The sequence below is a fragment of the Panthera onca genome, chromosome E2 (genome assembly GCF_046562875.1).
Source record: "Panthera onca isolate mPanOnc1 chromosome E2, mPanOnc1 haplotype 2, whole genome shotgun sequence".
Classification (NCBI taxonomy): Eukaryota; Metazoa; Chordata; class Mammalia; order Carnivora; family Felidae; genus Panthera; species Panthera onca.
Genome location: NC_138353.1, coordinates 42910812 through 42938243, shown reverse-complemented (window position 1 = coordinate 42938243; position 27432 = coordinate 42910812). Strand labels below are relative to the sequence as shown.

At 43.4% G+C, this 27432-nt stretch overlaps 2 protein-coding genes across 12 annotated transcripts in view; both read left to right on the top strand.

The window, feature by feature from the left end:
• RANBP10 (RAN binding protein 10) overlaps window positions 1-4073 on the top strand; it is a 64313-nt gene extending 60240 nt beyond the window's left edge. For all 7 annotated transcript variants that reach the window (XM_060650442.3, XM_060650440.3, XM_078438885.2 and 4 more), the window contains one exon: window positions 366-4073. In XM_060650442.3, the coding sequence (XP_060506425.3) occupies window positions 366-496 (131 nt within the window). In that variant the 3' untranslated portion in view covers window positions 497-4073. The remainder of the gene's footprint in view (window positions 1-365) is intronic.
• Window positions 4074-5965: 1892 nt separating this feature from the next.
• Window positions 5966-27432, top strand: part of GFOD2 (Gfo/Idh/MocA-like oxidoreductase domain containing 2) — a 36041-nt gene continuing 14574 nt past the window's right edge. For 4 of the 5 annotated variants that reach the window (XM_081791555.1, XM_081791554.1, XM_060650453.3 and 1 more), the window contains exon 1: window positions 6075-6188. Coding sequence is in view for 1 of the 5 variants with exons in the window: in XM_060650456.3 (XP_060506439.3) it covers window positions 5981-6188 (208 nt within the window). In the remaining 4 variants the exon portion in view is untranslated. Of the gene's footprint in view, window positions 6189-27432 lie in introns of all 5 variants that reach the window. The other variant, XM_060650456.3, reaches the window with a different exon arrangement.

Sequence of the window (27432 nt, the reverse complement as noted above, 5' to 3'; positions counted from 1 at the left end):
TCCAAATTAGGGCAGTGTGCTCTGCCCAGGCACTCTCTGGTAGCCCACAGGACTTGGGCTTCCATGGCTGAACTTAAATCTTGACCTCTCTCTGCCCAGCTGAATTGGCTGGCTAGATCATGATAGACTCTGGCCTGTGTCTATAGGCCTGGGCCAACACATTGCTCTAAAGAAAGTTAAGGTCCTCAGGTTCCTAGCATGGCTGCATAGCCATGCGCTGGTGGCTGGGACATACTCACACAGATATGTGAACACCATGTTCTAAGCGATTCTGTCCACTGACCCCACTTTGTGCTTCCAAGGGAACTTTGACCTGAGCCCAGTTCCTGGGCAGAGCATTTACCAGGCCTGTCTCTCCTTCACAGAGTCTCAGAACCTGCCAAAGCAGCCCCCTCTGATGCTCGCCCTGGGTCAGGCATCTGAATGTCTACGGCTCATGGCCAGAGCGGGCCTGGGATCTTGCTCCTTTGCCAGAGTCGATGACTACTTGCACTAGCTGACCACGCTGGCTGGCCCCACCTGGCCCTTCCTCAGCCCCAGGGCTGGAGCAGCCCTGCCCTCCATAGGCATCTGGCGCAGGGACCTGGAAGCCATGGGCAGAGTCCATTCCTCCTGCCTGGCCTCCCCAACTCTGTTTTTTCTTTTCTTTTCTTTTCTTTTCTTTTCTTTTCTTTTCTTTTCTTTTCTTTTCTTTTCCTTTTCTTTTCTCTTTTCTTTTCTTTTCTTTTCTTTTCTTTTCTTTTCTTTTTTCTTTTCTTTTCTTTTCTTTTCTTTTCTCTTCTTCTCTCTTCTCTTTTCTTTTCTTGTTTTCTCTTCTCTTTCCTTTCTTCTCTTTCTTCTCTTCCCTTTCTTCCTTCCTCCCTTCCTGCCCCCCCCCCCCTCCCCCCGCCAGCCCTCAGTCTCTGTCTTCACGTGCAGCGGCCTCTGACACAGTATTGGCTGGTTACTCTCATGTAGCGCCTTCTAGTTTGAAAGGGGGGTTTTGTTTTGAGGAGGGGTTGGGGTTTTTTAAATCTTTTTGTTTTTTTCCTCCTGACTGAGCCACCAGTATTTATCTCTGGAGAGCTTGTGCTGAGCTGGTTTCTGCTCATTTAGTGATGAAGCCTATCCAAGTTGGTGATAGCTTACTATTTTCATAAGTAAAAAAAAAAAAATGAGATTATATATATAAATATATATATTAAAAAAAGACACAGTATTTATCGTAGTGTTAGTGATCCAGCACCTCTTGGGTGAGGCTGTCCGGACACCATATGTTTTTATTTGAGACCAACTCATTAAAAAAGAATCATCTCTGTCACCTCAGCCAAGTGATTTGTTTATTTCAGGCTTCCCCTTTGTTGAGCCACAGGCCCAGCTGCAGCTCCTGGAAGCCCAGTAGGCTTTGGGGGGGCCACTTAGTGGGCAGGTCAGGCTAAGCTGGTTTGCAGCATCCGAAAGGTGTGGGTCCCTAGGCCCCTGAGAGTCGGGCTGGGTGGACAACTATAGGGCTGAGGCTTCAGAGAAGGAATGAGTTGGTTGGCCCAGGGCCACACAGCAAAGCAAGGGAGTAGAGGGTCCTTGGCCAGCACGCTATCTACCGTTCTACCCTGCCTCTCACTGCCTACCTTGCCCCTCCCTTTCTCCCCCCACTCAGCATCCTGTTTTCCCTTGTTAAGATGGCCAAATAATTCATTTACTCTAAATTGATTGCCTGGAAACTACCTGCCTTTGACTCGAGAGCTGCTGTGTGTCAGGCTGCGGGGAGGATGTCTCCATTCCAGGACAGAGGCCCTTGAGTACAGGGACTGCCTTCTTTCTGCCTGGATCTTCACCATCTCTGCACAGCTCTGATGGAATCCATGCTTTCTGTTGTGAAGCTAGGACCTTGTGGAGGCAGATACTTGGGCCACCAGTTGCTGGAGTGGATGGAACTCTTGACCTACTAAGCCAGGCTTCACTGCAGCTGTGCCAGGCAGCTCCCTGCAGCTTGGTCCCAGCCACTCTTAGAAAAGACTATTATGAGTATTTGTTGGCCAGAGGAAGGGACCTCATGGGCTCTACAAATGTCCCACCAGCCGTTTCAGATGGATCTTCATAGCTGGTGGGGTAGAAACAGTCCCGGTACTGCCATCAGGGAATCAGGAGAGGAAGGGCTGAGATGACTGTTGGGACTTGAGCAAGCCATCAGTGGAGAGGACTGACTGCCCAGGAGGAAGAAAAGGAGGAGGCCTACCCAGAGGAGCACCAGGAGGGGCTGGGCTTTCCCTACCTGCTTCATAGTGAGAGGGAGTGCACAGGTAGCCCTTGCCAAGGGGCAAGGCCAGAAATTGAACTTTGAGTCCCTGCCTGGGAAAGGGCTAGATAAGCTCCTGCTCTCTGGCAGCAGACATAGGGATGGTTGGTACAGCCTGAGATTCATTGCCTGTCACGCCCATAGCTGGACAAGAAATGTGACTCAGTTGGACCAACTGCTCGTGATTGGTGTAAGGGCCCTGGCCCTGTGCTTTCCCCGAGTTCTGCCTTGGGGCATGATCCTATAAGCTGCTGCTTTTTCTTGGTCCCCACCAGGGCCTTGGCTGTCACCCCACAGACCATGGCCTGTTGGAGAGGTGTTGTCATGTCTGTAAAGGAAAACTCATCCTGTGCGAGGCTGGGGATGGCTAGCTCCCAAATGCAGAGGTTAAAAACATCAAGGTGTTAAAATGATCAGAGCTGAGCAGGATTGGGCATTAAAACCAGAGGCTTTTTTTAGCTGGAATGGGGTTCAGAGACCATCTACTCCATCAGTCCTCTCATTTAATAAGGAAACAGGCCTGGGAGATTAAATGACTTAGCCAAAGTCACAGAGCAGGTTAGTGGCAGAGCTGGGACTAACCTCATCCCCATGGGCTGTACGACACTGTTTAGTCTTGAAGCCAAATGGTGAGTGAAAGGCTTAGGCTGGTGAGGCCCCCAGCAGTGTCTAAGCAGCTGGTATCTTCAGGGGTGTGTCAGGGATGGGGATGGGTGGCTGGGCTTGAATTGTGGAGCAGCTGAGAGAGGGCCCAAGAGGGCCCAGGACAGCTGTGTGCTGCTTGGGGTTGAGTGTCCACCTGGCTCGCGCTCAGTTCCCATGGCCATCTCCCCATTTTCTGTGCCTTATCTCTCTGTTTCAGCTGAGTCCAAGTTGTTTACTCTGTTCCTCTCCAGAGGGGCTTTCTGTCCCAATTGGACAGCTTACCTTTGGGACATAAGCCTTTGCCCCACAAGCCATGGAGAGGATCAAAACCAAGCTGCTTGAGTCCACTATCTTGCTGATAGTCCAGGGCTGCCTGCCAGCCAGAGGAGCCCCTTATGCACACCCAGTCCTACCAGCCTGTTGTCTGGGAGCCAACAGTGGGGAAGGCACCTGGGAGGAGCCCCAGTGAAGGGCTGGACCTGACCCAAGAGGACAGGAAGAAGACCTGGCTCTGTTGGGTCATCCAGCCCTGGGGGAGCAGCCTTCCCTGTTTACCTTTTCCCCTTGTGCCACCAGATGTTACCTTCCAGAGCGGACACTGGCAGATGATGCAAAGAAAGCCAGAACTTCTGATCCTCACCCACATGGGTCTGTGGCTGGGGGGTAGGCTGCCAGAACAGGGACACTAAGAGATGGGGAAGTGGGGACTGCCCAGCCACCCAGCACCTTCCTACCCCTTAAGCAAGCACAAAGAAGATGAGGCAGAGAACTGTCAGCGCTGAAAGTTCCTTTGGTTGCTCACAACTCAGGTATGCATGCATGTGGCAGCCAGGCAGCAGAGCCCCCACTTGACTGCCAGTCCCGTGCACCGGACCTGTGGCCAGTTCATGGACTCTGGCTGCCTCAGGTGCCACCTCTTTGCATAGGGTTTTCCTCCATTAGTAACTACAGCTGAAACAGATGTCCTCCACATTGTGCACACTGGTTCTGCCTTTGTCCTTGCGAGTTGATACTTGGCATTAGCATGAAACTTGTGGGAGGGTTTAGAGAGAATTCTAACACAAAACATCCTATTAAATTGTACTTGAGAAATGAAAAAACTCCTGTTGTATTTTGACAGAATTATTTTTATTAAAATATACATCCATGAGCAGTCACGAGTGTCTAGTCTCTGTTTTGAGTCTTATTGGGGTTTGTACCCTTTGTGTGGCACAGTCTGTTTTGACAGTTTGGCCCCTTCTCAGCCCACCTCTTAGGTTGCCAGGCCCCTGGTACCCTTCAAGACTTCAGGTGTTTGCGAGAGCCCAAAGAGGATAGGAACTTAGGCTTCAGCTTTCTCCCCCCAGACAGCTTTCATCTAAGACAAACAAGGAGCAAATTCAGCTTCCAAAAGGTGGCCACAGGTCCTCCTGTCCACAGGGTAAGATTTTAATGGACTCCAAATACACTAATCCCAAACACTGGGTAGTCAGAGCTCTTCTGAGGGTTATTGAATTAGCTTCCAGGCAGTTTGAGGAGAAAGCACTCATACTCCAAATCCTAGTTCTGTTTACTAACTCTGGAAAATTAACCTTTCTCAGCTTCAGTTTCCCCACCCTTAAAATGTGATTAATCCTACCCCACGGAGGTAGGGGATTATAGCACATATAGGGCAGGCTTGACAGAGAGGGATAGATAACAGTACATGCGTGCTTCACTCGGTTATTTTATAAGACTATTACTCGACAGAACTCTCTTAGGGAAAAGTTACTGTGGCGGGACAATGGAATGTTAGATTAAGAACAAAAGTCCTGGTTCCATAAAGCCAGAGTAGATTAATTTCTCTCCAGTGGTTCTCTACAGGGAGTGATTTTATCCACCCACCCCCACCCCTACCCCCACAGGGAACACTTGGCAGTGACTGGAGATATTGTTGGTAGTCACAACTTGCGTGGAGTGCTAGGCTAGTGGCATCTACTGGGTAGAGGCCAGGGATGCTATAAACATCCTACAATGCATAGACAGCTCCCAACAACAAAGAATTATCAGGCTCAAAATGTCAACAGTGCCACTGTTGGAGAAACCCTGTTCTAGGGTGAATCTTGGGACAGAAACAGAAATATCAAGCACAAACACAAGCACATTTTGATTCTGCATGGCTGTTCAGAATCCAGGGGAAAAGATTAAGGGGATAAAACCCTATCAGAAGAGGGAGGTTAGAGGTTACAATTTCTCATCACTCTGGGAGTCTTCCATGCTCTGAAGGTGGCAGCAGTGGCAGGAAGTCCTGTCTCCTAAAGCAGTTGGACCCGGTTGGTCAGCAGTTCTGAGAATAACTGCCTCAGCTCAACTGACATATTCTATTGTCACAGGTTGCTCTGGAACCATGGCTGGGACACCTTCCTAATACCACCTGAGTGGGGGTCCAGACTCACCAGGAGTCAGAAAAGCAGGGGAGGGGCTCCCCATGTAGGAACAACCCCTAATCCTACATTTCCAACATAGCCTGTTTTACAGTAAGGCTTACAGGTTTCACTACTCCAGCGGACAATATGGTGAACTAAAGAGAAGTCTTGTTACAAAACGGTATTGACTTGGGAGGACACAGGCTCCAGTAGAGATCAGGGGCACTGAGGTCACTGTAGGACCACTAACATGTAAGTAACAACCGAAGAACACGCAAAGGAAGAGAAAGGAAAGAAAACAGGAACCAGAGAACAGAAAAGACAGTCATTAGTAGGAGTCAGGAGGCCAGGAAGTACGGCGAGTTCAAGAGAACTACCGTTTGCAACGACAGGTCGTTGTGTCCAACACCAGACCTTCCTTCATTCCAGAACAACCAAGGCCCACCACAGTTCCCAGAACCTGGTTGTTTTTGATGCTGGACGGAGGCCCGAAACAAGTAGACGCAGTAACACACTCGCCCACCAGCCACCACCGCCGGAAATAAACGACCTAGCCCTTCAGCCAAGACACTTAACCTCCGCCCCTAAAGTGCGAGCATGCGCACATGCGCAGCCCTCAATCACGGCACCTCCCAGCGCAGGCCCACCCCCCCCCCCCCCCCCCCCGTCAAGGAGCATGCGCAGACTACTCGCCGTCCCGCCCCTCCCTTTCCAGAGCTCCCGGTTCCTTAGAAACCAGGCGGCGCGTTCCCGGTGGCTGCGCTTTAGATTCCGGGGCCCGCGCGTCCCCGCCAGCCTACCTCTTGGCGGGCGGGTGGTGGTCGAGACCGGTCCGGACCCATGGTCTCTGGTACAGCGCGGGACGGGCGATGCCAGCATGCCAGGTGAGAGGCGGGCCCGCGGCAGCGGGTGAGGATGAAGGAGAGCGCGGGCATGGCGCGGCAGCCAGCGGGCGTCGACCGGGCCTCCGCGGCCCGGCGCCCGAGGTCGGAGGCGGAGCTACTCATAGCCTGGGCTGGAGGGGGCAGTTCTAACTGCCACCGCGGTCGCCGAGTTCGGGGGTCGCCCCGGAGTTTGTCCTCCCCACCGCAGAAATAGGACCTACAGATTTGGTCATAGAATTGTAGAATTTTGTGTCCTGAAAGGACCTCGGCCATGACCCATCCCTTTACCGGACGCGGAAACCTGGGTTCCCCTGCCTCGTGCCGAACAGACCCTACCTGTGTGAGGACTGACGATTTGTGGACGAGGATGTGAGGTGTGGAAGCCTCAGACAAAGGGCGCAGATGGTAGCTGGTACATCGTCTTTCAGAGTGAGATGGGACTTGTAGAAGGTAAATACTTTAAGGAAAGAGAGTTCAGGTGGCAGATGGGAGAAAGGACACTCCGGAAAGTGCAGGTGGCTCTGCCAGTTACAAAATGCCCACTGGCCAGGTCTCAATGGCCCTGGCCTAGCTTTGAAGCCCAGGAAGGAAGCAAATGGACTAGCGGAGACAAAAGGTGAGGTAAGGTGTTCCCATCAAGATGTTATCACACGAATGAGGTGGAAGGAAATGGGGGTGGGGAGATCAGGACTTGTGAATGGTTGTGTGAAAGTTTACCTTCCCTCTGCTGCCAAAGGTAAAGAACGGGACAAGAATAGAAAAGTTTAAAGTTGCATTAGCTAGACAGCAGGAAAGGTTATAAACCATCTTATAGAAGAAAGTGGGTGCCCTGTGAGTATCCAGAACCAAGTTGGGGCACTGCCCAGAAGACTTTTGTAGGCTGTGGGGCATAAAGGTCTCAGAAGGAAGAGCCTGTAGAGTATGACCCTTCATTTGAAGGGAACGCTATTTAAGTTAGAAAAGACACTTAACACATTATTGAGATATGGAGAAGACAGTTGTCTTTGTGTTGGGGAAGCTACATTCATTCTTGATAAGCAAACTCCTTTTCTTCTGAAAAGCTATGTGCACCAGGGAACAAAAGACTTTTTTTTTAACGTTTATTTTTGAGAGACAGAGCACGAGTGGGGGAGGGGCAGAGCCAGAGGGAGACACAGAAACCAAAGCAGGCTCCAGGATCTGAGCTGTCAGCACAGAGCTGACTCGGGGCTCCAACCCACAAACTGCGAGATCAAGACCTAAGCTGAAGTTGGACACTTAACCAACTGAGCCACCCAGGCACCCCAAACAAAAGAGTTTTTTAACTAAGGCCATCCATTTTACAGAAAATGTGAAAAAGTACTGGGTTTTGACTTGGAATATGGAGACTGGACCAAGAGATGAAAATTTTCAGCAGACAGTTCTGTTGGACTCCCCATTTTTACAGTTAAAAATTCTGTTGTCAGGCTTTCTCTTAGCACCCGGTTGTCTTACTTTTCCTATGGAATGATTGGTCTGAGTCTGATCACTTATATTTATTTGAGGGGGAAATTCAGATATTTCTTTAAGTATTGCTAGAATCCACTAGTAGTAAGATTAGCAATAACACCCCTTTTCCCCCTTCAAAGACATAAAGATTTGTAATATGGTCAAAAGAAGTGTGTGATTTTTAGAAGATGGTCCCTGATTCTAATCATCAAAATCAATTTCTTACTAGCTTGATGAAACTAATTATCAACGTATATTCGATTTTGCAGTATGTTTTCTTTCCCCCTCAGAGCGATGAGATACATTTAAAGTATGATGGTGTTAATAGGTCAGATTAGTTTAAGAAACAAAACTTTGTCTTAGGTTCATAAATCACTGCCAGACCTTATCCGTGATGTTGTGGCTGTGCATTTTATTGATTTTTCTTTCATCTGTGGAAATATTTTGTATAAAATATATCAAGAGATATAATGTGGTGTTATTAGAAGGGTTTGTAATCTGTGCGGAAAATTGGCACTGTTAATCAGATCCTGTCAGAAAAGCTTTATGAAAATCATTGTATTCTTTGTAGAAACTCAAATTACTTTAGCGCTGGCCCAGATAGAAGACAGGCTAATAGGCCAAAATCAAGGTAAGATGGAAGGGAGTAATTACCATCTGTGGAGCTGGATGCTGTGTGGGATGCTTTGAATGTAAGTGCAAATACTTTCTTGAATGCGCAGTTGAAGAAGATATTGCGTAAATGTGGTGAGTGTGCCCCATTGATTGGTGTACATTTTTTGAGCTCCTCTGTATAATCAGAAAGACACTGATTTTCTTTTCAATTTTCAAACGAAAAGACGGACTTACAGACTCTTAAAGTGTTTCTGCGTTGCTATAGCAATGAAACTTCGGACAAATAATTGCTTAATCTCAGCTCTGTTTTCTGGGGCAGCTGAGGGCAGTTATCAAATCTGACCTGTAATAAAGTAATCAGCAGTATTTAACAGGCCAATATACCAGATAAACCAGTAATGTTAACAGGATCTACTTTCACTGAACTGATTTTCTGGTTATACAGTAAGAGGAGAAATGCAGTAGAGATGCAGTGCCATCTGATAAAAGAAGTTGTAACACAGACGTTGGTGTTCAGAAAACACAGGAATCGGAGACCACTAACTTAGAAGTAGGAGAAGAGCCTTTCTGATGTCTGACAAGTCACTCAGGCATATTTATAGTAGGAGGTCCAATTCCTGGATAAATTCACTGTTGGAATAGGACAGTCTCTAGGAAAAAATTTCAGATTTTGCTATTTTTGAGAATTCATGTACAACATAGTAATGGAACATTATTTTTCTTAAATTAAAAAGTAGCAACTTTGTATTCCAAGGGAGTCCAAATATCCAAGTTACTTGAAAAATTTAAATGTTGGGTGTTTTTAAAAAATGGGCTCATGAAAATCAGAATGGTAAGAGATACTGAGAAAAATGTGAAAGCATTAAGACTTCCGACATTAACACTTACTATGAATTAGCCATTAGGTCAGGAATGAGCTCTCTCGAGTATTATCTGTATAAACTGAGACAAAAGAAATGAGAAACGAAGTAAGTATTTCTGTCTCACGGGATGGGAATAAACACTTAGATAATACAGTTTAAATAAACATTCAGAAGGAAGAAATGAATATTCCTGCATTACTTAAATACACTCAAACTCTATCCTTAAGCACTTGTTCTTTAGATCCTTCTCTTAGAAGGAAAGTTGCAAGTAGTGCCTTTGTCCTAGATACTCGCAGTTTTCAGAGTAGCCATTGACAAAATGCCACATTCTTTGGGACCCAGGATAGACAGGAATTGCGGGAGAGATAGCTCTCCCTTGCCACTTCTCACAGCTATTCCATAAGGGTTTCTACCCGTCCTCTACCATGAAAGATTAGGAATGAAGGCTGTGAGGAATGGGAATGGAGTATCGAATGCAGTCCTTTTTCCTAGCTGGAGATAACTGGTACTCTCACACTGTCAGCTCTCAATTTCTCATGAGAACAGATAACCCCAAAATAGAACCTGCAACACTTCTACTTGGCTTTGAGATTTACCATATCACTTTACAACGTCAGGATCTTTTGTTATTTACTTTCATAATTACATTTTGCTTAGAATGCTGGGGCACCTGCCTGGTTCTTTCGGTAGAGCATGTTACTCTTGATCTCGGGGTTGTGAGTTCCAGCCCCACATTGGGTGGAGAGGTTACTTAAAAATAAAATCTTAGGATGACTGGGTGGTTCAGTCAGTTAAGCGTCCAGCTCAGGTCATGATCTCACAGCTTGGGGGATCAAGCCCTGCATCAGGCTCTGCCCTGACAGTGCAAGAGCCTGCTTGGGATTCACTCTCTCTGTCTCTCTCTGCCCCTCCTCACCTCACTCCCTCTCTGTCTTTCAAAATAAGTAGATTAAAAAAATAGTTTTTAAAAAAATCTTAAAAAAAAAAAATGTTAGGCAAATCTTACAACTTGTGGACCATAATTTCATAATGTGTATAATTTGTAGCAAAATAAATTGAAAATAGTACAGTTGTCTAACACTAGAGAAATAAAGAGCTGGTTCATGGAGTCAGTGAAATATGCAACACTTAAAAACTGTGGTAACATAAAAAATGCTTATGTCAGAATGGGTACGTGAAAAAATCAGGATACAAAGTTATGAATACAGTTTAATCACAATATATTAAACAAATCTAAAAAAAAACCCCAAAAAACAGAAGAACACAGAATAATTGTCGATGAGTATATATTTTAAAATACAAACCTTCCTGGGGCGCCTGGGTGGCTCAGTCAGTTAAGCGTCTGACTTCAGCTCACATCATGATCTCACAGTTTCTGAGTTCGAGCCCCGTGTTGGGCTCTGTGCTAACAGCTCAGAGCCTGGAGCCTCCTTCAGATTCTGTGTCTCCTCCTCTCTCTGCCCCTCCCATGGTCATGCTCTGTCTCTCTCTGTCTCTCAATAATAAATAAACATTTAAAAAAAGTTAAAAAAAAATAAAAATAAAATACAACCTTCCTAGGAGTTTCTTGCTGATGTAAAAGATGATTTGGAACTTTCTTTCTGCAGGCCTTCATCCCTTCATACTCTTTGACTGTATTAAAGTTCTGGGGAGGAGGACTGGCAGAGGACAGCACTGTTGTTTCCTGTCTCAGGTGTCAGGGAGTCAAACAGTAGTGTGGTTACCTAGATAATGAATTTTCATGTGTATAAATGAAGGGTACACTGTACATCTTATGTGTTCTCTGAGACTTTTTTTGTTGTTTTAAGATTTTTTACTTGTAAGTAATCTCTATACCCAACATGGGCTCCGACTCACAACCCTGAGATGAAGGGTTACATGCTCTTCCTTCTGAGCCAGTTAGGCACTGCCTAAGACTGTTTCATTGTTGTTGTTTTTGGTGCTTGTTGATAGATAGTCTTGAGCCTGAGGGTCTCTTCAGTGTGTTTTGATGGATGCTTTAGTAGCACAGTGTTCCAAAGTATATTAGAGGATGTTCCATGTGGTTAATGTTTTCCGCCTGGTGGTGTGGTGGTTCCTGCTAGGAAATGGTTATCATCTCTGGGGGACCTCTCTGGGAGTAGCTCTGGGAGCATGTGAGATAGAATGTTTGTCTTCTCAGGCATCCTTTGTTTGTCCGGGAGAAGGGGGGGTGGTAGAGACAGCCATATTTCCTGTTACTTTTCAGCCTTTTGCATTGGTTGACAATCCTGTGCCAGTGGCTTATGTTTTGGAACAATGGAGAAAATGATTGAACATAGTATTCCTTATCCGATGTTATTTTCAAAATTAAATCAGTATGCTTAAGTGGCTTGTTTTGGTTCCTCCAGGCCTGAGCTTGCTTCTGGTCATGGTGGTTATTCTTTTAAAACTATCTCTGTTTCTCGTTTCCTTTAATGACTAATAACCCTAATATACTAAGGTTGTTATTCAAAGAACACTTAAATGTCTTTAAGTAATTTCCAAAGTGTTCTGGGATTGTTACCAAAATACTTTGAAGTGTGAGGTTTCAGGGACCTGTTTTCTTCTTAAAACCGTATAAAACCCAGTCTTGGTCCCAAAAGAGCTTAGAGTCTCAATAGTGAGACAAGACATTGTGTGCATCATTTAAATAATAACCAAAAAATCTAAAATATAAAATGAATGGCTGTTTTCAGGAACGCATATCCCATATACATGCTGTGTTTTATAACTGGTCTTCTCCATTACACATTAAACATCTCCCCTCTCCCCTGCCCCCCCCCCCAAAAAAAAGGTAAAAAGAAGAAAAGGTGGTATGACAAAGACTGTCCTGAGATTAGATTATTTTAGATTTCACATGTAATAGCTAGATGATCGTTAAATGAAACCACAGCTGAGTGTGGTCATGGCCTAGTTGATAAGCAGTTTTCTTGCATATAAGAAGGAGATATGTTGGGCACCTAGGTGGCTTAGTCAGTTAGTGTCCAACTTTTGATTTCGGCTGAATTCATGATCTCATTGATTGTGAGATTGAGCCCCAAGTTGGGCTCTGTGCCAACAGTGTGGAGCCTTCTTGGGGTTAGGTAGGTAGGTAGGTAGGTAGATAGATAGATAGATAGATAGATAAACTTTAAAAAAAAAAAAAAAAAAAAAAAGGAGATGTTTGTGAAGGGCTTTGGGCATTTCCAGTCACCAGAGAACCACTTCATATTTAAACTGTTTGGTGACCAGAAGCCATGTAACACAGAGTTAGAGAATGACAGTCTGAGTTGCTATGCTCCAGGGTGCCCTACAAACGTCCTATACCCAAGAGACTCCTGGCTGGCTCAGTTGGTGGAGTGTGCACCTCTTGATCTCTGGGTTGCGAATTTGAGCCCCACATTGGGTATGGAGATTATTTTAAATCTTAAAAAAAAAAAAAAAATGTCCCAAACTGAAATCCAGTGTCTATTACTGTCATAGATAAACCAGTTTTCCCAGGAGAAGAGTACTTTTCTCCATGTTGAAGGTGGAAAACACTTAGAAAACTTCAGTAAATTAAGTGTGCATTCTTGGTCCCTAGGTAAAACCAAAGTTTGTAATACACCTCTCTACGGTTGGCTGTTTCACATGCATCACGGCCAAATGTGTTTTACTTAAGTGATTTAAAAGTAAAGGCAGAGTCTTTGTTCACATGCCTGCTACAGTGAAAGATCTCTGAACACTCATTGTGTTTCTGTGTCAGATCAGTCCTTGGTATTCGGCTATGGGTGTAGCAAGAAATAGAAACTAAGCTCCAGGGACCTAGCCTGCCTGTCTAGATCACTGCTCTGTGTCCCACCTCCTGGCATAATGCCTGACTCATTGTGGTGCTTATAAATATTGGGGAATAAATGAGAAGAGGACTCTGGTGACTGGATAGTGTGCCACTGAAATGGGTGGGGGTGCGCAGAAGGAGGTTTGTGTTTGAGAGGAAAGACAAATTTGGGATGGGAGCAGCTGGTAGGTCACTTATGTGGGGATTTCCAGTCGACACTTAGACATTTAGTAGAGAGAGAGCTGGAACAAGTTGTTGAGGCTGGGAATTGGAAGTTAATATTTGCATGAAGGTTGTAGTGAAATTGAAGGATTAGATTATGTTGCTTCAAAAGAGAGAGGACTGAGGATGGAATTTTCAGGTTGATGTCAACCTGGAACTCACTGTTAAGGTAGTCTTAGCAAAAAAATAATCTTCTTGTTCTTGCCAGATTTTCAAAAGCAATAAAGAACTAATATGGAGGGGGTGGTGCCTGAGTGGCTCAGTCTGTTAATTGTCCAACTCTTGATTTTGGCTCAGGTCATGATCTCATGGTTCATGAGATCGATCCCCACGTGGGGCTCCATGCTGGGCGTGGAGCCTGCTTGGGATTTTCTCTCTCCCCCTCTCCTTCTGTCCCACCTCCCGCCCCTATGTGCGCGCGCTCTCTCTCTCTCTCTCTCTCTCAGTAATAAAATAAAATCTTAAAAAAAAAAAAAACTTAATGTAGCCAGTAAATAAGTAGTTTTTCCTACTGTAATCATCAGCTGAAGCTAACTTTTAGACCTGATAGCAATCCAGATATTTCTGTGGGTGTTAAATTTTTTCTTTATGACCCAATTTAGCTGACCCTTTTGTAGCTTGGGTAGTTATGCCTCATTGAACAGGTCATTAGGTCTTTCATTAGTGCCCTCGTAGGACACTGTGTGGACTGGAGCAGGGGGGCAAGGAACTGTCCTCTTTGGCCAGCTCTGGGTGTGCCCCATCACGTGGTAGCTGCCTAACAGTTTACCATCATATCAGCTTGTGGACCTGAGGGAATAGCACACCTGTCCTTTGTCCTGTTTGTGTTTTTGCTGACAATGAGAAGGTAGGAATCTGTGACCATGTCACTGAGTCAGTGTGGGCACTGTTAAAATAAAAAACAAATCATAGGAAAATGAAACCTTCTCCAGAGAGCCTCTGGATTTTTGAAACCCAGGGACCAAAACATTTATCACAACTAATTTGTAAAACTCAACACCTGTTTCTTTAGTTTGGCTTTTATTTTTTAATGGGAACATAAATGCAAGTAAAGAAACACTTCCACACATCTATCTGAAAGCAGTCCTGCTGAAAGCGTTCATGTTATCATATCAGACTCTTAAGTACATGCTGTAGGTGTCCCTCTGCTATGAACTTGAGGTTTAGAACTCAGGCTGCATATCCCCACTCCCCCTCATGTTTATGCTCTGATGATGGGGTGTGGTTGTCTTTCCTCTTTGGGTCTGGCTCTTGTACTCAGGCATTGACCGCCTGTCTCCCATACTGGCTCAATTCCAGGTGTTAGGAGGGGCCAAAAGGAAGGCTGGGGGACAGTTAGACACCTCTTTCTAATTAATTCTTGGTACATGACTGGCGTTGAAGGCCTGATAGAAGGCATTCCTGCTTATTTCCCCAATAGGTCCTAAGTTTTGCAAAACAACAATTAAAATTGACCTTCATGGTTTTATTTTATCTCCTTTATCATGCTCAAAAATTAAGCTTGATGCCTGGATGGCTCAGTTGGTTAAGCGTCTGATTCTTGATTTCAGCTCATGTCCTGATCTCACAGTTTGTGGGTTTGAACTGCATCGGGATCCTCTGCTTGGGATTCTCTCTCTCCCCTCCTCTGTCTGCCTCTCCTCTGCTTACTCTCTCTGTCTCTCTCTCAAAAATAAATAAATAAACTTGAAGAGAGGGAGGGAGGCAGGGAAGGCAAAGAAGGAATTAGACACAAAAAGCTATTGTCCTCTAACCAGTGCACCATCTATACAGGTTTAACCCTACTTCCCGATCTATTCATTCTCACACTTACTTGTACATTCATTCTTCAATGATTACTCAGCACCTACTCTGTCAGCACTCTTTTGTCCTGGTGACAGCAGTGTGTGAGGTAGGCAAGATCCTGCTATCATGACAGATGCTAAATAGGTGATCCCAGTGAATCATGATGGGCACTGTGAAAACCAAAGCCCAGGCTGCTGGGAACTGTAAGCCGAATCACTTAACCCAGCCTAGGCCATGCTGGGTTAAGATGTAAAGAAGTAGTGTTTAAGTGGAGACCTGACAAATCTCCTGAGAATTAGCCTGCCAAAGTAAGAAAAGATTGTTCCAGGCAGAGCAAAGAGCTTGGACCAAAATCTCAGAGCAAGACTGAAAAAGATGTAGTAGCTGCTAGCATGTCAGGTACAGTGTAAGGGAAAAGTGGTAAGGTGGAGAGGTGGGGAGGGGTCCAGCTCATACTGGGAGATGCTTTGTGGACCTCATCAAGGAATTTGGGGTTTATCCTGGGGGCACTTAAAGTCTAGGGAAGGAAATGGTCAGGACAAGGAAAAATGTTAGGTGTCTGTTAGGAGACCAGAACAGTGGATGAATTCCAGGGGCATTGAATCCAGTTGGTGAGATGTAGTGACAGACTGGCTGTGGGGCAGATGGCTTCACTGCAGCCAGAGTGGTTTCTTATGGACTGGTTAGGACTGAATCACTGTCACCTGTTTGAGCTACTCTCACTTGCCTTCCCTTCACAATTACCTGTTGGTGTTTGACTGAACATAGTCACTGGGTCATTGTGGTCTTATAAGGCCCTTAACATACAGTACACTTCTGTTACATGGAGGAAGCTTGACTGCAAGGGGATTGAGCTAACGAGTAATCATGAGTCATGTCATGTGGAGGAGGGAGGTTAGTTGAAGAGACAGCTCTAGATGAGGGTGCCCTCTTAGCAGGTCAAATTGTAGCTTAAGACTGAAAGTAGCAGCTCGTTTTCCTAATCCCAAGTGGCAGGCAGAGCTATTCTGTTATCATATCATGCTTGTTTTCTTTCCTGAACTATTAAATCAGATTTTGCCCCAAACTACTTAAATTCATGACATAAATAATCTCTATTATATTGATGAACATATCCCAAGACCCTACTAAATTGTATGCAGTTTTGATGAGTTCAGTATATGCATCTTGGTTTATTAACTAACTGTGCAGGAACAAGATCTGCAATCTTCATTTTTTCAGCAGTATGCATTGAATACCCACTATATATCAGGGCTTGTTCTAGGCACTGGGGATGCAACAATGAATAAACAGACAAAAAATCGCCTGTCTTAAAGAAGCATACATTCTAGCAGGGGTGATTGAGGGAATCAAACAATGAGGTAAGTGAGGGAGAGAGTAAGCCAAGTGGATATCTGTACAGAAAAGGGAACTGCAAGTACAAAGGCCCTGAGACAGGAGCATACCTGGCATGTTTGAGATATATTTAGTACTGAGCCACTGCTGCGGAGGCAGAGTAAGCAAGGGAAAGAGAGATAGGACATAAGGTGAGAGATGTAAAAGGAGGAAGGGAATGAGGGCAGACTATGTAGGACCTTGTAGGTCAGTGGAAGAGCTTGGCCTTTTATTCCAAGAGAGATGGGAAGCCTGTGGAGAGCTTGGACAGAGGAATGACTTTTTACTCTAATTTAATTTGAGTCATTCTCAATGCTATGTTGAGACTAGATTGGGGTGCAGTATGGGGTGGAGGAGCAGGGTAGAACCTGGGAGGTCACCTAAGCTGTTGCAGTAATGTAGGTGAGAAAGGTGGTTGTGACTTGAACTGAGATAGCAGTAGGTGTAGTGGATGTATCTTGAAGGTAGAAAGCCAGCAAGATTTGTTAACACATCAAATGTGAAGTGTGAGAGAAAAATAATAATCAAGGATTACTCCAAGATTTTGACTTGAGCTGTTGGAAAGTTTGTTACCAATTTCAGAGATGAAGCCATTTGTGCACAAGTTTGGCAGGGGCGGGGGATGGAGGATTGGCAGGGGGTGGCATGGGAATTCCAGGAGTTTAATTCTGGACATTTAAAGTTTGGGATGCCTACTAAAATAAGCATCCAAGTAGAGATATCGGATAGGGAGTTGTTGTTTATACTAGTCTGGAGCTGAAGAAAGAGGACCTGGCTAAAATCTTTGGGAGTCCTCAGAAAATAGTGTGTATTTAAGCCATGAGACTGAATAGGATCATCATGGTTACCACGGGAGATTGGGAAGTAGCCAGAGAGATAGGAGAATAGCAGGAGAAATTTGTGTTCTGGAAATTAAGAGTGTTGCAAAGAGGGTGGAACATGCTATATCAGATGCTACTGCTGTGTCAGCACAAAGTGGAATGAAGATGAGAATTGGCCCTTGGATTTTGGGATTTTGGATTTTACAACATTTTAATTGTATTTGACAAATATCGGGTAGCTGAAGTATTTATGACCATTCCTATGGGGTTGTCAGCCATGATGCCTTGAATACATAAGATACACAATTACAGTTTGAAGTTCTGAACATTTCATTCTTCTCCTACTTCCTTTGGCCCATTTTATTTTACCTTTTATTTATTTTTTTGTTTTTTAAGTAAACTCTTTGCCCAGTGTGGGACTTGAATGCATGACCCTGAGATCAAGAGTCGCATGCTCTACTGACTGAGCCATTGGGCGCCCCGGACCCATTTCATACTGAGGAAATACTGTTAGGTAGAGGCTTGAACACTACTCTAGGAGACGGGAGTGTCTGCCAATTACAAATTGACTTTTTAATGTGCTTGGACTGCTGTGCTCTTTACTGAACTACCAATATGTCAGTGTTTTTTCATAATTCAATCCTGCAGTGTGAGTAATGCCTTCCTCATGTGGAACTCGGAGTGCATTACAGATATGTCATTTAACTTTTTTTTTAAAGTTTATTTATTTTGAGAGAGAGAGAGCATGCGTGTGAGAGCGGGGGTTGGGGAGAGAGAGAGAGGGAGAGAGAGAATCCCAAGTAGGGTCCACACCATCAGTGCAGAGCCCGATGCGGGGCTCGAACTCACCCAACTGTGAGATCGTGACATGAGCCGAAACCGGACACTTAACCAATGGAGCCACCCAGATGCCCCTAACGTTTTTTTAAAGATAAAATTAATTCATATCCTGTTGAATGCTCTTGTAGTACCCTCTTTGCCTTTATAATGCTTTTCTCAAATTATAATGACATATTTATGTGATGATTTGTCTTCTCGCTCCTGCTAAACTGTAAACTCTATGCAAACAGAAACTATCTGGTTTGTTCACCAATATAACCTGTGCGTTGCCTTGGCCTGGCCAATAGTACGTAATTAAAATAAGTATTTATTAATGAATCAATGTGCATAAATTACAGGTGTCATTTTATATATGAGCATCTGAAACACAGACTGTGATTAGCTAAGCTAATGTCGTAATCTGTTTTAAAACTAGGTTGAGGCCCCATCTCACTTAATAACTAGGGTCCTGGCCTCACCCCTGGCCACAGTACTTTATTTTAGCATATTTTATATGAAGATATAATTACTAGAAAAACTCATCCACAGAAAAAGCTGGCCTCTTGATACTGGCCCTTTGGAATGTTTGAAGGGTCAGAGATCTGTGGCAGTCTGTAGAGGCATCTCAGAGGAAGAAGGAGTGCCCTAAGGATACACAGCTTGGGATGGCTGCTTGCACTGGGGAACTGCAGGTGTAAGGCTGGTTCCAGGGAAAGACGGGGGTGGGCACTGAGTGAAGGCTTCTCGCTCTTGTGGTGTTCCAGGTCTTGTTGCCCAACCTGTACAGCTACGGCCACAAACTGTTACACATCATTTCTCACTTAGAACCATCATTAACTTTATTTGCCTAAAGCAATACACAAGAATTCTTTTTGAACCCTCCCTTCCTTAGTATGAGTTGTTCATGAGTGGTAAGGACTTACTTACCTAATACCTGAAGCTCAGTAGCTTGTCCAGTTTGGCATTGGTTAGTGGAAAGTGCCATCTTCAGATACCCTCAGCAAGTGCTGAGACTGACTAGATCATTGGGCCTTGAAGTTAATTCATCAGAAAACTTACTCTCTTGGCTCCAGCCGTTGTCTCTGTACTGTTGATATCTCCAAAAGTAAGCTGACAAGGTTTTATGTTGTTTTTAAGGAAAGAGACTTTTAGTTCACATGTATCCATTTTGTTTGATTATGAACCTGAATCTTCAAGATGTGAACAGGTCGTTCTATGCTCTTAGAAACAACAACTTCTGATTAAAAATTGAGGTATAATTTACTTAGAAGTAATGCACAGATCTTAAGTATTCAGTTTGATGAGTTGTTACCAGTTGCATCACCATGCACCAAGTACAGTGCAACAAGAATGTAGAATATTTCCATCACTCGAAAATGTTTCCTTATGCCCCTTTCCAGTCAGTCCCATATCCCTACCACCACCAATACCTTCTGCTATCACTATAAATAAAGTTCACCTGTTCCTATACTTGAGATTAGTGGAATCCTACAGTATGGGGTGTTGTGTTTTGTTTTGTTTTGTTTTTGGTGTGTATGTCTGGAATCTTTCACTATACGTATTTTTTAGATTCATACCTGTTGTTGCATGTATTCATAGTCCATTCATTTTTATTTCTTTACTATATTGTATTGAATGATTCTACCATAACTTGTTTATCCGGTCTCCTATTGATAAACATTTGGATTTGTTTCCAGTTTGGGGCTATAATGAATAATGCTACTGTGAGCATTTTATTTTTATTTTATTTTTTAATGTTTATTTATTTTTGAGAGACCGCGAGCATGAGTGGGGGAGGTGCAGAGACAGGGGGTACAGAGGATCCAAAGCGGGCTCTGTGCTGACAACTGGGAGCCTGATGCAGGGCCTGAATTCGCGAACCGTGAGATCATGACCTGAGCCGAAGTCAGATGCTCAACCTACTGAGCCACCCAGGTGCCCTTACTGTGAACATTTTATGTAAGTTTTTGTGGACATGCGTTTTTGTTTTCTTGGGCAAATATCTACAAGTGGAATTGCTATGTTATTGGGTTAATATATGCAGGGTTGTTTTAATGTTTATTTATTTATCTTTGAGAGTAGGGAAAGGGCAGAGAGAGGGAGCGGGAAAGAGAATCCCAAGCAGGTTCTGCACGGTCAGCACAGATCCGGACCCGGGGCTTGATCTCAAGAGATGGAGATTATGACCTGAGCCAAAATCAAGGGTCAGCTGTCAGCAAGGAGCCTGACATAGGGCTCAAACGCATGAAACTATGAGATCATGAGCTGAAATCAAGAGTCAGATGCTCAACCAAGCCACCTGGGCACCTCCCAACACTATTTCTTTAAGAGTTTCTTTTTAGGGCACCTGGGTGCCTCTCTGCCCCTCCCCTGCTCGTGCTCTCTTTCAAACTAAATAAACTTAAAAAAATTTTTTTAAAGAGTTTCTTTTCCCCGTTGAATTGATTTAATACTTCAGTTGAAGATCAGTTGACTGCATTTGTGTGGCTTGCAGGGTAAATATAGTATTACAAGGCAGTAACTTTGTCTATAGAAATCCCTAATGGCTCTTTTTGAAGCCTGGTGCTGAAAAGTAGAAAGGTAAAATGTGGAAGCAAACCAAGTGTCCCTGGTCAGATGAATGGATAAACAAAAAATGTAGTGTATACATAAAATGGAATATTATTCAGCCTTAAATAAGGAAGGAAATTCTGACACACCCTACAACATGGGTGAACCTTGAGGACATGATACTAAGTGAAATAAGCCAGTCACAAAGGTACAAGTATTATGTGATCGCACTTATAGAGAATCAAACTCATAGAGATAAAGTAGAATGATGGTTGCTGAAGGTTGGAGGAGATAGGATGTTCTTGTGTAATGGATCTAGAGTTTCACTTTTACAAGGTAAAAAGAGTTCTGTGGGTGGTGGTTGGTGGTGATGGTTGTGCAACAATGTGAATGTTATTAATGCAGCTGACCCATACGTTTAAAAATGGTTAAGATGGCAAATTTTATGTTGATGTGTATTTTGCCACAATTAAACATTTTTAAAACCTAACGATATACGTACAGAATAGTTCTTAGGACATGTGATTCCTACTGTGTATTAGGATGACAAGGCTGTCTAAATTCTATAATGAATGTAAGCTGCTTAATAGGAGTATAGTATCTAAAGGAAGAAGGTCAGACAGAGTATGCTCAGGATATGGCATTTAGTTCTGGGGGCCCCATTTCAGGGGGATGTTGGCAAACCAGAGATTGGGCAGGCCAGAGCGACCTTGGCTATTCTTTTGATAGAGAGTATGAGGAAGGCCCGAGGGAATTAGAGTTCTGTCTGTAAAGGAGTGTATCAGTAAGCTTTTGCTATATAACAAACAACCTCAAAATTCAGTAGCTTAAGACAAATATTATGTCTCATGATTCTTTTTCCTCCCCAGCTTTATTGAAATATAATTGACATATAACATTGGGTAAGGTAAAGGTTTACAGTGTATTAATCCGGTTTTCTTATGATTTTGGGGGAGGTCTGGATGGTTCTGGGTTAGGTGGTCTCAGCTGGAACTGGATGACGTGAGATGATCTCACTCATATAACTGGCGTTTGGCTCAGTGCCAGGTGGGGCAGTGAGGATGACTTTGGTCACATGTCTCTTGTGATCTAGCAGGATGGCCTAGGCTTGTTCACATGGTGATGGTCCCAGAGAACCCACGAGCAGTGTAAGAGAGCAAGCCTCCATGCATAAGTACTTTTCAAACATCTTGTGTCATTTTGCTAATTTCCCATTGGCCAGAGCAAATGGCATGGCTAAGTCCAGAGTCACTGTGGGAGGTGATTGACTATCTGATGGCATGAAAACAGAAAAGGGAGTTATTGTGGCCATTTTGCAAACAACCTACCACCACCTATGAAGTTTAGAGGAAACATGACAGTTTGATTAGAAACATCACAGATAGTTCCACAGTGTAGAAGACCAAGGACTTCAAGTCCATCCACAGAAGAGTTTTTGGACTAAAATGGCCACAGAACAGAATCAGGCCACTAATAAAGGGAAGGTCTTGTCATTGGATGGGTTGGACAGGCTGTGTGACCTCTTGTCTTTCTGACCAACTTGGACCTGTTACATCATCTCTTCCAGGAAGCCTTTCCTGCTTGCATACCACCTGTGGCCCCTGTTGTTAATGATGGCTGTTCTCCATGTGACACACAGATTTGTTGCTCTACCTGTTGTAATGAATAACAAATGTGTTTACATGCCTGTCTAGTCCATGAAATGGAGTTCCTTAGGGTGATTCACCATTTTAGTACCAATGTCTGTGGGAAATTGTGTTCCATCCTCAGGTTGCCTCCTGGTGGTCATTTGACTGTGGCAACTCCAGCCATAGAATCTTAGACTTAAAGCTGAAAGGAAGGAGAAGGAGGGGGGAAAGTGCCTGTCAATGGAGATTACCTCCTTACCTCCCTTAAAGAATGTTCTCAGAAGCTCAACCAAACTGTATCTTCATCCTATATTTATCTTCTTTGATGCGTCTTTTTTGCAGGAGAGGCTGGGAAATACAGGTTTTAGTTCTGCATGTCGCATCTAGTAGTAAAGTATTCATAGGCACCTACTGCCCAGGGTCTGACTCCTACTCAAGCTGCCTAATCGATGAATGACCTCTCTGACATTATGCAGGTAACACCAGAATTCCCAGAATCTGTGACTCCTCAAACAATGAGGTAGAATGGTTTTTAATCATAATCCTGACTATCTTCATGATTAAATTCTGTCATTTGAAGCTCCTAGCTTCATAACTCATGGGATAGGGCAGGGGTCAGCAAATCTTTTCTATTAAGTGCCAGATGGTAAATATTTTCAATTTTGTGGGCCATATGCTCACTGTTGCACCTACTTTGCTGTTATATTACAAAAGTAGCCATAGATAAAGGAATGGATATGACTTGTGTTCCAGAACTTATAAAAACAGGGGTAAGACTGGATTTGGCCTACCCCTATGGTGGGGAATGAGTCTCTTCCTATGATTTTGCAGAAGCTGTGGCTCCATGGACCAGGCATACAGAAGGTAAGATGATATCCCACCAGTCTGGGAAGAGCAGAATCCACAAATCCCAGCTTCTGCACAAGTTTCAACAAGTCAGGCCTTTCGGGTTCCCTGTTTCTCTAAATGACACTACAACTTGTCATTTTATGCTTAGAACTTCAGTGTCATTTTTAGGGTGTCACATTTATTTATTTATTTATTTATTTATTTATTTATTTATTAAAATATAGTTTACATATCAGTAAATTTACCCCTTTTAAGTATACAGTTCTGTGAGTTTTGGCATGCACACAGTCATGTAACTAACAACCTTGTCAAGATAGAGAACAGTTCCTTTACCACCTACCCCCCAAAATTCCCTGTAGCCCTTTGCAGTTGACTCATTACCTTTGGCAATCACTATTTTCTGTCCCTGTTTGCTTTTTCTGTAATGTCATGTAAATGGAATCACACAGTATAGAGCCTCCTGAGTCTGGCATCTTTTAGTTAGCATAATGCACTGGAGATTCATTTTGTCATTGAGTCCATTAGTAGTTTGCTCTTTTGCGTTACTGAGTAGTATTCCATTGCATGATACACTACTATTTGTTTATCCATTAACCACCAGTTGAAGGACATTTGTGCTGGTTCTAAGTTTAGGCAGTTACAAATAAAACTAGTGTTAAACATTAGAAGATAGACATTCACATACGGGTTTTTGTGTAAAAATCAGTTTTGTTTTTCTTGGTAGAAACCCAGAAGTGGGGCTACTAGATTATATGATAAGTGTATATTTAACTTCGTAAGATGACAAACTGTTTCCAAAGTGGCTCTACCATTTTTCATTTTCACCAAGAATGAACAGTTGCTTTATGGCCTTGCCAGTATTTGATACCAGGTTTTCTGATTTTTAGACATTTTAGTAGGTGCGTAGTTGTATTAAATAAGTTTTAATTTGCATTTTTTTTACACAAAAATTTTTAACGTTTACTCACTTTTGACAGAGAGACAGAGACAGAGTGTGAGTGGGGGAGGAGCAGAGAGAGAAGGAGACACAGAATCCAAAGCTCGAACTCCAGGCTCTGAGCTATCAGCACAGAGCCCAACATGGGGCTCAAACTCACAGATGGCGAGATCATGACCTGAGCCGAAGTCGGACACTTAACTGACCAAGCCACCCAGGAGCCCCTAATTTGCATTTCTAATTAATGCAGTCTAATAACTAACTACTATTGATATGGTGGATTATAGTAATTCATTTTATTTTATTTTTATTATTTATTTATTTATTTATTTATTTATTTATTTATTTATTTATTTTAAATGGTAGATGTCTTTTAATGTTTATTTTTGAGAGAGAGAAAGAGAGAGCACACATGAGTGGGGCAGGGGACAGAGAGAGAGGGAGACAGAGGATCTGAAGCAGGCTCTGTGCTGACAGCACAGCCAGATGTGGGGCTTGAACTCACAAACTGTGAGATCATGACCTGAGTTGAAGTTGGATGCTTAGCCCACTGAGCCACTCAGGCGCCCCTGTAGTAATTGATTTTAGAATGTTGAACCAGCCATACATTCCTGGGATTAAAATCTCTTAGTCATGCTAAGACTCTGATCTCCTTGAGGTACTTCCCATTGGCTGGACCCAGAAAGTCCAAACTCAGGTTAGTGCTTGGTGCCACCAGCTCTGGCTCCTACACACTTTTCTGACTTATTGGCCCCCAAATCGGGGTGTTTTGTTGTTGTTGTTTTTTTAAATCTTTTTATCTCCACAGCCTCCCTGTTAGGCCCTCAGTAAAGGTGTGATGTATGAACAGATCAACATTGGTTTGAGTGGGGGATCTGAGGCAAGCACTTGCCGATCCAGGCAACAGAATGGACTTTCCTGGCTCATACTTCTTACAAAAGAATGAAAGATTTATTCCACACATATAAAACCTCTGTTTTTACAGAGGCTCAGAGAAGCTAAGTAATCTGCCCAGGACTTCACAGCTGGTTGTGGCAGCTCTAACATACACAGCCAGCTGCAGAGCCTTGGAAAAGTTGTCTAGCCTCTTTGAGCTTCTGTATCCTCATCTGCAAAATGGGATTGTGTGGACTTAGATGTACTATATGTTATACTAAACATTGTTTGGCCTATTGCATTTCACTGCATATTAGCTCAGAATATTATCTTCGTAGTCCTACACAGCTTTTGAAAAGGAGACATCTAAGTCAGTCATAGAAATCTTTTTAAAAATTATGGATGTATGGGGCTTCCTGGCTGGCTCAGTTGGAAGAGCATGTGACCCTTGATCACAGGATTGTGAGTTCAAACCCCACGTTGGGTGTAGAGATTACTTAAAAAAGAAAAGTTGGTTCGTTGAAAAGATCAACAAAATTGACACACTTTTAAAAATTAAATTAGGGGCACCTGGGTGGTTCAGTCTATTGAGCGTCTGACTTCAGCTCAGGTCATGATCTCGCAGTTCCTGAGTTTGAACCCCGCATTGGGCTCTGGGCTGACAGCTTGGAGCCTGGAGCCTGGAGCTTGGAGCCTGCTTCAGATTCTGTGTCTCCCTTTCTCTCTGCCCCTCTCCCACTCATATTCTCTCTCTCTCTCTCTCTCTCTCTCAAGATAAATAAACGTTAAAAATTTTTTTAATTAAATTAAATTTTTAAAAATGGTGTATACAGTGACTTACTATTATAGGCCCTGTAATAAATGCTTTACAAATATTAACTCGTTTAATCCTTAACTCCCCTATGAGGTAGATACAATTATCCCCATTTTACAGATGAGGAAACAGAAGCATAGAATGATTAAGAATTAAGAAACCTATCTGAGGTTACCTAGCTGGTAAGTGGTAGAGTCAAAACTTGAGCCAGGCAAGTTGGCTTTAGATTCCATGCCTCTAATCTCTGTGCTATCTTCCCCATAGCCTTGTGAAGGTGTATATAGCCAGTCCTGTCCCAACCAGTGTGTGGTGATTGGAATGCATGTGAGCTAGGTAGGGTTGAGTTTGTGGAGATCTTTGGAGAATGCAAAAGGTCTACATATATACAAGAAAGTTAGGGGCTGGGAGTAGGGAAATTTTAGGGGTTAGAAAAGGGTAGTCACTGAAATAAAAAAGGGAAACCAGCTCTGCCTGCTTGAACAGGAAATACCTAGTATCAAGCCTGCCTAGCTTCATGCCATCTGGCTTCCTCAGAGGCCAGCTGATGCCCCTTTATGGGTGTTGATGAAGCTGCCCTTTAAGTCATTGTAGTAAAACAGAGGTTATTAAAATGTCTTCTAATCCATTCTGTTCTTTTAAACCACCCATGCAAACATACATCCACATATAACTACAGCATGAAGGAATGAAGTGGGAGAGAGGAGCAAGTGTGCCCTGGGCATGAATTTTGAGAGAACGTGGACGTCTTTGCTTATAGTGGCTGTGTTTCACTCCTCTGGCCCTTATAGCTGTTGGTAATTAATGACCCATAAAATTTATGCAGAACCTTACTTGTCTAGTGCTACAGATTTGACACTCAGGCTCCCAGAATATCCATGATCTGAAAGTAGCAAAACAACAACAACAAAAACAATAACAAACTGCAAATGCAGAAGGTGACCAAAATAGCTGAAGAGGAGAAGTCCAGGACATGATAATTATAGAAAATACTATGTGACTTACCTGTTTCTAACTAGAAAGGAAGCCTCTAAGGGCAGAATTAATCAGCAAAGAGGAAAGAGACATAGCTGAGAGTCCACAGACATTATTCATCATTATTAGAAAGAAAGATGATTAAGATAAAACCCAGTGGTAGAGTACAGGAGGCAAGCCAAGATCCACAGCCCCAGAGGATAGAGACAGGAGCACAGGAAGCTGACTGGGGTCTAGAGTTAGCCCCAGTCATGCTTGTTTCAGTGGTTCACAGAGGCACAGGTGTCCTTCGGGTAGGGTCAAGCAGTATAGGATGCTGTATTGGGCAATACCAGCCAACCAACCCCTAAGATAGACATGTAGTTTACATAGTACATTTGTATCTATACTAGAAGCAAAAGAACTGAAATGAAATTAAGAAAACAATTCCATTTACAATAGCATCAAACAAAATTAAATACTTAGAAAAAAATTTAACCAAAAAGTGTGTTACTCTCTAAAAACTATAGAATATCATTAAAAAAGAAATTAAAGACCTAAGTAAATGGAAAAGCATACCATGTTCATGGATCAGAAAACCTAATATTATGATGACAGCGTTCCCCAAATTGATCTACAGATTCAAAACAATCTCTACCAAAATCCCAGATTGAACCTAAATTTTATAGGAAAATGCAAAGGACCCAGAATAGCAAGAACAATATTGAAAAAGAACAAAGTTGGAAGACTCACACTGACTTCAGAACTTACTGTAAAGCTAAAGTAATCAAGACAGGGTGGTACTAGCATAAGCACAGACAAATTGAGCAGTGAAATAAAATTGAGAGTCTGTAAATAAACCCATACATTTATGGTC